This window comes from Aristolochia californica, unplaced genomic scaffold (genome assembly GCF_029961685.1).
Source record: "Aristolochia californica isolate CCGP_79_NKW_82.1479 unplaced genomic scaffold, dmAriCali1.0.hap1 SCAF_8, whole genome shotgun sequence".
NCBI classification, from domain to species: domain Eukaryota; kingdom Viridiplantae; phylum Streptophyta; class Magnoliopsida; order Piperales; family Aristolochiaceae; genus Aristolochia; species Aristolochia californica.
In genome coordinates, this window is record NW_027182279.1 from 7,660,363 (window position 1) to 7,668,791 (window position 8,429).

The 8,429-nt window shown below is 33.6% G+C and overlaps 1 protein-coding gene and 1 pseudogene across 1 annotated transcript; one reads left to right on the forward strand and one right to left on the reverse strand.

The window, feature by feature from the left end:
• Positions 1-2,283: 2,283 nt before the first annotated feature.
• Positions 2,284-2,402, forward strand: LOC137939647 (5S ribosomal RNA; annotated as a pseudogene).
• Positions 2,403-6,942: 4,540 nt separating this feature from the next.
• Positions 6,943-7,825, reverse strand: LOC137938250 (F-box/FBD/LRR-repeat protein At1g13570-like). The gene is made up of 3 exons (XM_068783240.1): positions 7,342-7,825; positions 7,002-7,246; positions 6,943-6,957 (listed from the first exon to the last, which is right to left on the reverse strand). Exons 1-3 carry the CDS (start codon positions 7,823-7,825, stop codon positions 6,943-6,945), a joined length of 744 nt encoding a protein of 247 aa, XP_068639341.1.
• Between the last annotated feature and the right edge of the window lie 604 nt (positions 7,826-8,429).

Genomic DNA, 8,429 nt, shown 5'->3' on the forward strand with positions numbered 1-8,429 from the left:
AGAACTCCTAATACGAAACAAAGTAAATCACTACTACATAAAACTAATAGAATAAAAAGATTTCTTATGTAAGATTCTTTCCCATGAGACTCAAATAAGACTTTGTCATACTAATTCTTCCACCATGAGACTCAAATAAGACTTTGTCATACTAATTCTTCCACCATGAGACTCAAATAAGACTTTGTCATACTAATTCTTCCACCATGAGACTCCTTTACCATGAAAATCATATTAGACTCTTCTATATTTGCTTCTTCAACAATCCCCGCAAATTGGAGTTGCTAACTTTCGCATGAAAAGAAATTTTCATCTCCTATCCTCCTCCTTACTTAGATGTTCTTTATTTCTAAAAAAAACAATTTACCACCACTACTTCTCAACACCTCTTCTTTTGAACTTCTCTTTCTACTTCTCTCCATTAAGTGGCCCTTTCCTTTTAAATAAGCCGAAATTGTACATAGCAAATACGAGAGTAGAAAGCATCACTCTAGCCAAACGATAAAACTTCATATTCCTTTCAAATGGTCTATGTTTGAACAAAGACTCCTTTCAATTTCAAAGGCAGACAAGCCCAATTTTAGTGCATCAAAAAAAGAAAGAGTTTTCACAATGTTAATGGTAGCTCACAAAAACATACTACTTTGGTGAATAAAACAACTTAACTCACTCTGACTGTTCTATGTAGGTAGTGGAAGTATAGCCAGTGCTCTGAAGTGATAAAAAATATGAAATGAAAAAAATACAAGAAGTTTCATTACCTATACCAAAATTTTAGAATTTATAGAGGACAAACAAAAGTGACCATTGTTTTATACCAAGAAGGGGACAAAAGAAACAGAATGATAAAAAAAAAATTAACTAGAAGAGTAACTAACCAATGGAGCACAAAATTGACTAAAAATGTTGACCACAAGAGTTTGACTAAAAAATTGACCCAAAAAAATTACTAGAATTTTAATAATAAATTAAATACAATGGAGAAAAACCTTGGAGAAAGGGGGAATGCAACATGGAGTTTAACCAGAAAATTAGTTGGAGTTACTTGTAGTATCAAATTCATATGGCCTTCAAGCAAAACAATCTTTCCTCAAGGACACTCTTAGAATCCCAACATATGGCCTAACTTACTATGATGAAAGAAGGCTAGTTTGCCTCCCAAATGAAGAAGAAATAACTTAAAAGAACAAAAAAAAGAGCTTTGAAAATAAGGGAAACTTCTTTGCACAAAATGAAGTTGGTTTACACTTGTGGTTACAAAGCCTACTTATATGCAAACTAGGGATAAGAATCCTTATCCCTTCATCTTACATGGATCAGTATGATCTTCCCACCTAAGTATGAGGTTTACCCCTTTATTTATATTCAAACTTGGCATTATCACAAATGCCTAAATAAGATCATAAAATATAATTCAAAACCAGTTGAATCAATTAGAGTTAAAATTTAAAATTTTAAATGAGACAAAGAAATTGATAGCCTGCCTCTACAGCTTGAATGCACGCGCCCCATTCACCGACACACGTGCCTTGCCTATGTGGCTCACCCACACACCTCACCTACATCCGCACCCACGCCTGGGTGGGGGGCAAGGGTTGGTTCGGGATTAATTAAATAGCACATTTAATGTAATACATAACTATCTTGATCATAGCTAATACTAATTAATTAATGACATTACTAATCATATAATTATTGATTAAGTAAGAAATAATTAAATACGTGATGATTTCTGCTAATTAATCGGCCAAGTGACCTATTTAATGTAATAACTAATCAATTATTTAATAGAAAAATTAGCAATAACTAACTTATCTAATTAATTAAACACATTCTAGTTATATAATTAGGATGGGTGACTTCTTGAGAAATCTTCGTGTTGCACCCCTTTTTGCCCTATTTTCCACTGCCACCAACTAATTTCTCCCTCGCAATGCTATGGTTAGAGGTGACAAAACATACTTGTATATATAGTTTATTTTCTTTTTTAATGGTTAGAAACTTTCAGATAGAAGAGAAGAGGGGCAAAAAAGAAAAAAAAGTATGATTTTTTTTAGTTTTCCTTTATTAATGCAGTTCGCTACACTTTTGACACGGACGGTGAATGTTTTATTCTTTAATCCAACAACATAGTGCTCCTATTTTATTTTTTATATCTCGATTTTTGCATAAGATTATAATTTTTATTTTATTTTATGTAGGGGAAGTGGAAAAGATCGAATAAACACGAGGGGATAGTGAAGTCGTGGAAGGGATTGGTAGGATGGAGAGGGTAACACAAACGAGTGCGATCATACTAGCACCAATGCACTAGATCCCATCAGACCTCAGAAGTTAAGCACGCTTGGGTGAGACTAGTACTAGGATGGTTGACCTCCAAGGAAGTCCTCGTGTAGCACCCAGTTTTCTTTTGCCATCAGCTAATTTCTCCCTCACACTGCTATGGTTAGGGGCGGCAAAACATATTTGTATATATAGTTTTTTTTTAACGATTCGAAACGTTTGGGTAGAAGAGAAGAGGGGGAAAAAAGAAAAAAAGTACGATTTTGTTTTGTTTTCTGTTATTAATGTAGTTTTGTTCAGTTTCAACACGGACGATGAATGTTTTATTCTTTAAGCCAACGACATAATGATTTAAATTTTTTATATCCTGAATTTTTATGAAAATTTTAATTTTTTATTCTAATTTATAGAGGGAATGTGGAAAAGGCCGAAAAGATACGGGGGGAGAGGGAAGTCAGGGAAGGGATTGGTAGGATGGAGAGGGAAACACAGACGGATGTGATTATACCAACACTAATACACTGAATCCTATCAATACTTCGAAGTTAAACGTGTTTTGGCGACTGTGGTACTTGGATGGGTGACTTCCTAAGAACTCCTTTTGTTGCACCCCTTTTTACCCTTTTTTCCTTTGCCACCAGCTAATTTCTCCCTCATAATGTTGCTGCTAGGGGAAACAAAACGTATTTGTATATATAGTTTGTTTTCTTTTTTAACAGTTCGAAATGTTCGGGTAGAAGAGAAGAGGGAAAAAACTAATTTTTTTTTGTTTTCCATTATTAATGTAATTCAGTTAAGTTTTGACACGGCCAGAGAACGTTTTATTTCTTTAATCCAATGACATAGAGCTCCTTTTTAATTTTTTATATCTTGATTTTTTCTTAAGATTTATTTATTTCTTTTTATTTTATGGAAAGAATGTGGAAAAGACCGACAAAACACGGGGGAAGTGGGAGTCAGGGAAGGGATTGGTAGGATGGAAAGGGTAACACGAATGAGTGCAATCAATAAAATTTGGCATTTTGATAAATGTGGTAGAAAGAAAAAATTCTGATTAAGAAAGGCAAGCTAAATTTTTTTTGCAATCTCAGTTAATGTTTTAAGAATCAGTTTCTATTCTCTTTCTCCAATGAACTAACCCATCAACTCAGAAAATAGTTTTCAGGCGTGAAGAATATTGAATTTTCAGCATAAATGATGCTAATGTTGACAGATTTCAGATCACCTTTGTGCTCACTCTAGGAAAAAAACACAAAAAGTAATTGACTTCAGTTCTAATAGGAGGGGTTAGTCAACTCACACAGGAGATGAACTTCAGCTGCATTACTCAGTTCATCTCCTGACATCGTTAGGGGAGCACTGGCCCATAATTCATGTTGATAAATAAGAATAACCCAAAAATCATCTCTACAGTTTAATTTCGGGAATCCGGATTCCACAGTATATTGAGAATCAACCAGATGAAGAGGGCGGGATGCCTCGAACCCTCATCAAATTTTTTATTTTCAGTCACTCTTCTTCACTCTTCCCTCTCTCGGTCTAATTCATCTCTGGTCTCTTCTTCCCCCAAAACTTTTTTTCCTCCCTCTCATTCTCCATCTCCCTTCTCCCTTCTCCCTTCTCCCTCTCGTTGCGAACATCCTCTCAGCCTCCCACTCCCTTCTCCCTGTAGCTATTCACTCTTCCTCCAAAATACCTCCCGATTTCATTTGATTTCCCCCTTTTCAATTTCGATTTTCTTTGATTTTTGACATTTTGGCGTCGATTATTTCTATTCTACTTCGATTCGGCTTCGATTTCACCTTGGGACTTGATTTTCCCAAAATTTAAAAGGGTATGCCTAAACCCTGACTTTTTTTTATTATTTTAGGGTTTTATTTGATTTAATTTTATTTTTTGTCCGTAATGTGTACCAATTGTTGCATAATTGTGGGATTTAGGGTTGGGGTTTATGGTTCAATTTTGTCTTCATAGGGTTTAATTTCGGGATTAGGGTTAGGGTTTAGTGTATTTAGGGATTGGTGCTTGGTATTTTAGGGTTTAGTTTAGGGTTTATTGTATTTTTAGGGTTTCAGTTTTTTTTTAAAATTTTTTTTTGGGTTCTCTATTTTTGGGGTTTAGGGCTTTAAGGGGTTTTAAGGTCTAGGGTTTAGGGTTTAGGTTCTGGTTCTAGAATTAGGGTTTAGGGTTTGGGGTGTTCAGTACAGTTCAAACAATGTTTTTGTCAGCATAAGTTTTGGCTAATCAGATTACATAAACCCCTATTTATAATATAGGAAAGTAGTAGAGTCTAATTACAATTAAACTACTCTTGTCCCAATTACACCAAAAGTCTAACACTTAAAGATAAGTCCTAGCTTAATTAAATAACTCAACATAAATAGAAGACTAATATAACTAAAACACCTTTAAACTAAAACTCTTCTATGAGATCTCCTTCATAATAAATTTTGGATTTGTAAGACTTCTTATAGTGAGAGTCATGTAAGAGGCTTCCATATCTTCTCTTCAACAGATTCCTTGCTACCAAACAACATAAAATAATTTTCTCTCTCCTTTTATTTTATTTTCTTTTGTTTTATGTGGGTTCCATACAGGTCCTTCGGGAAAGAGAGAGAGAGAGCGAAATCTAGGGTTCTTTAGAGAATGCACTCTTTTGTGTTAATGTGCTCAAGTGAAAGTACACTAGAAAATAATTTTGTGTGTGTTAGAATGCTCTTTAAAAATATAATGGAAAGTAAAAAAATAATTTACTAATAAAATACTTTTAAGTTAAATAGTTTATATCTTACTTAATTAATAATAAAAAATTTTAAATAAGGTTTTATATTTAATTAAATATATCAAATAAAAATTATCATAAAAGTACCAAAATACCCCCATAATTAAATGTTACTTTTATAATATTTAATTTCTCTGTAAGTTATTAAATAAATATAATAATAAAAATCATGAAATCATATAAATACATAAATAACCCTTTGTTGAAATTCTAACCTTTTTTTTTTTCTTCAAATGATTAAAATCTAACTTGGATCTATGTGACTCATCAATTTGTTTTACTTGTCGTTGAAGAAAATGAAAACTTATGGTTTTAAAAAATAACCAAATCTTCAAATAGTGGACTTTAATGGAAAAAAAATGTCTCTTTTTATTAAAAAGAGATATGTGTGTATCACAACACAAGTAGATTCAAAACAAAATTGGTTGAGTAATAAATACATAAATTGCTTACAAACACCTAAAAATGATCCTGATGCTAAAAACGATTGAATAATAAATACTAAAATTACTGATAAAAACTTAAAAAACTAACCAAATAATGATCCTAAATTTTTTCTTCCCCGCCATGAAATTCTATTCTATGTCATTCACCCGATGAATAGAATTATGAGCTTGTTTCCTCATAATCTCTGATGCCTTTTCCTCTTCATGATGGCCAATAGAGCAAAAAACACACTAGAAAGCTACAAAATCTTTTCCACTGTGAGAAAGAAAGAACAATCAAGTCAACTCAGCATGGCATCTTCCCTTCCTCGTTATCTCCTTGATTTGAGAGGACAAAGTCTAATTTAACCAAATTTTAATACATAAGTTAGATATAAAGAGACGAGACAAAGAAAACCCAAATGCATATTCAAATTCTATTTTCAGTAGATCTCGAAAAGATCTGAAACAAGGAGAAGCGAAATCTGCTCAACTATTTCCCATCATTGAAACCAGCGATAAAAGCATGTTCAAAACAAAAGGTGAAGATCTATACTTTCTCAATCCAATAGAACTCAACAAAAGGAAGTGATCCTGCATCTACAAAAAAATAGCAAAACAAGTGAACTAATTTTAATAGAAGTCCAAGGAATGCATTTCACCTTTAGAAGATAAGTGCCCGCGCTTCAGTAGTTTGACCAATGACAATTTCTATTTTTCATGCTCTTGGAGGACCTGGGAATATAAGAAAAGTGCAATGCATAATTAAAAAAATAGTTAACTTCAAGAGGATTTAACAACATAAACATTGTAGTCACCATACAACAGAGTTGCAACTTGCCATATGCACACAATCAGGCAAGAGTGACGAAGAGGTAGAGATTTTCACTATCCCAGTTTTGAGAAAAATTCTCTCCTTCGTTAAATACTAAAGGGTCAGATTCCTTTATGCCGACACTAGAAAAAAATTTCAGAGGGCTCTAGCTGCCACAAAATGTAAAACATTTGCATGACTTATGCACCAGAAGTCATCTTGGTGACATGACATTCAGTGATATCGTTGTATCTAGATATCTGATAAACGAATGAAAAATGATGACTCCATTGACTACTTCTGTATTACGGGTATGACTCCAGTGTTCGGTTGAGAAAAAAGTGACAAATTGAGCAAGCAGCCAATGAGGGGTTCCACTTAAAAAAACAACCAAATTTATCTCCTCTTATGTGTTGCTAGTGGAAATAGGAAGTCAAAAAATAGAAAAACATTATATGATTACATGCCTAGGACATTTATAAAAGTTCACTTGTATATAGATCTTTTTTTTTGAAGGAGAAAAAGGACAAAAGGGTGTAACCGAAAAGCTTAGACATCTTAGCTTGATCAACTCCAAATATGTAAAAGAACGTCGTCACATGACCCTTCAGCAAGGAGTATCATAGACGAGGAACTAGTCAGGTTGACCAAACCTGAATATGTATTTTTACACAGAAATGGGCAGATGGAAACGTACCGGATGAGTACTTGTGACTTTAACTTCTAGGGAGCTTACATGTGAAAGCGTCGTCAAGAAATTCTGCAAGAGATGCAACTTGTAGTCAAGCTCATCGTGGTTGAGCAGTAGGGTAGCTTCATTTATGGAGGAGACATCAATGAAAATAGGCTTGTCACAAACTTGACCCTTGTACTGAAGATTCTTCAGGTTTGGCGTTCTTATCTCCATCTCTTCAATACAAAACATGACTCTAGTGTTAATCTCTTCAATTGAAGATGGTCAATCTTTATTGACATTAGGGAGTCACAGTAACTGATAGTTAAGTCCTCAAGAAGAGGGGAGCCAAGAATTATCTCACCTAATTGAACACCATTAATTGTCACACCATAGAGAGGAACACTTTTTAGGGCTTTGTAACGCTTTAAATCATGCGGAGGCTCTAGTATGCACCAAGTTAAGTCGAGAGATGATATTGATAGACAAGAGAACAAAGAGTTTGGCATTCTGAATTTATTCATCCCCCACCTGATATCATCATCATTTGTCAAGTTGGAGTGCCTTACATTTCCATTCAAATCAAGCACAAGCTCTCCAACTCTAACTTTGACAAACTCAATCCACTCTCTGAGATCCGATGAATATATGTCACCGGGAGAAAAGAACATATGAAACTTCTTAACCTTGTCTAGAGTATGAAGCTGTAAAAGTTGGTGGACAACTTGTACATAATTTGTCTTCTTTAAATTGTTTGTGAATTCCTCATCGAAGTCTATAATAGTTGTGTATATCCATAAGGCTTTCCACATGTTGATCCATTGCCTAGATAGAATTGAAGTCTTCATTGCACACTTCAATGGAAGAAAAGAGGGTATATGGTGAATAATATTTTTTGGTAGCTTGGTAATACTGTCTTTCTTCTGAGTGAAGATTGTTTTATGCTGAAAGTACATTGAGTGACCTTTTGTTTGTTATGCACCGATATTTGTGACTTGAAATAACAAAAAAAGTATTGTGTTAGTCAATCTATTTTTAGGACAAAAAATTGCAAAAATATATTCAAAGGCTTGTTTTTGGACAAAAAAATTATACATATTTCAATTGCATTAGAAGGAAATAATTTGTCCATTTGTTCACTTAAGGATTGATTATGAATGAATCCCGTTAACGAGATTAATCATTGCCTTTTTGTTTCAAAGGCTCTACAAATGCCAATCACAACTACCACCTATGATTAGTCTCAACGCCAGTTCATGTGGAAAAATGCTTTGATATTCAATGATACCTTTTGTAGGAGAAATAAGGGGCTTTTTAATTTTTTCATTTCATTATTTCGAACAGATGGCATTCAAGAGAAAAATATCTCTATGTGGATAAAGACTTTTGTATTTGTATTTTTTTATATTTTTTCCTAACAGTTACAAATGTTTCCATAAATTTAAACCAAAG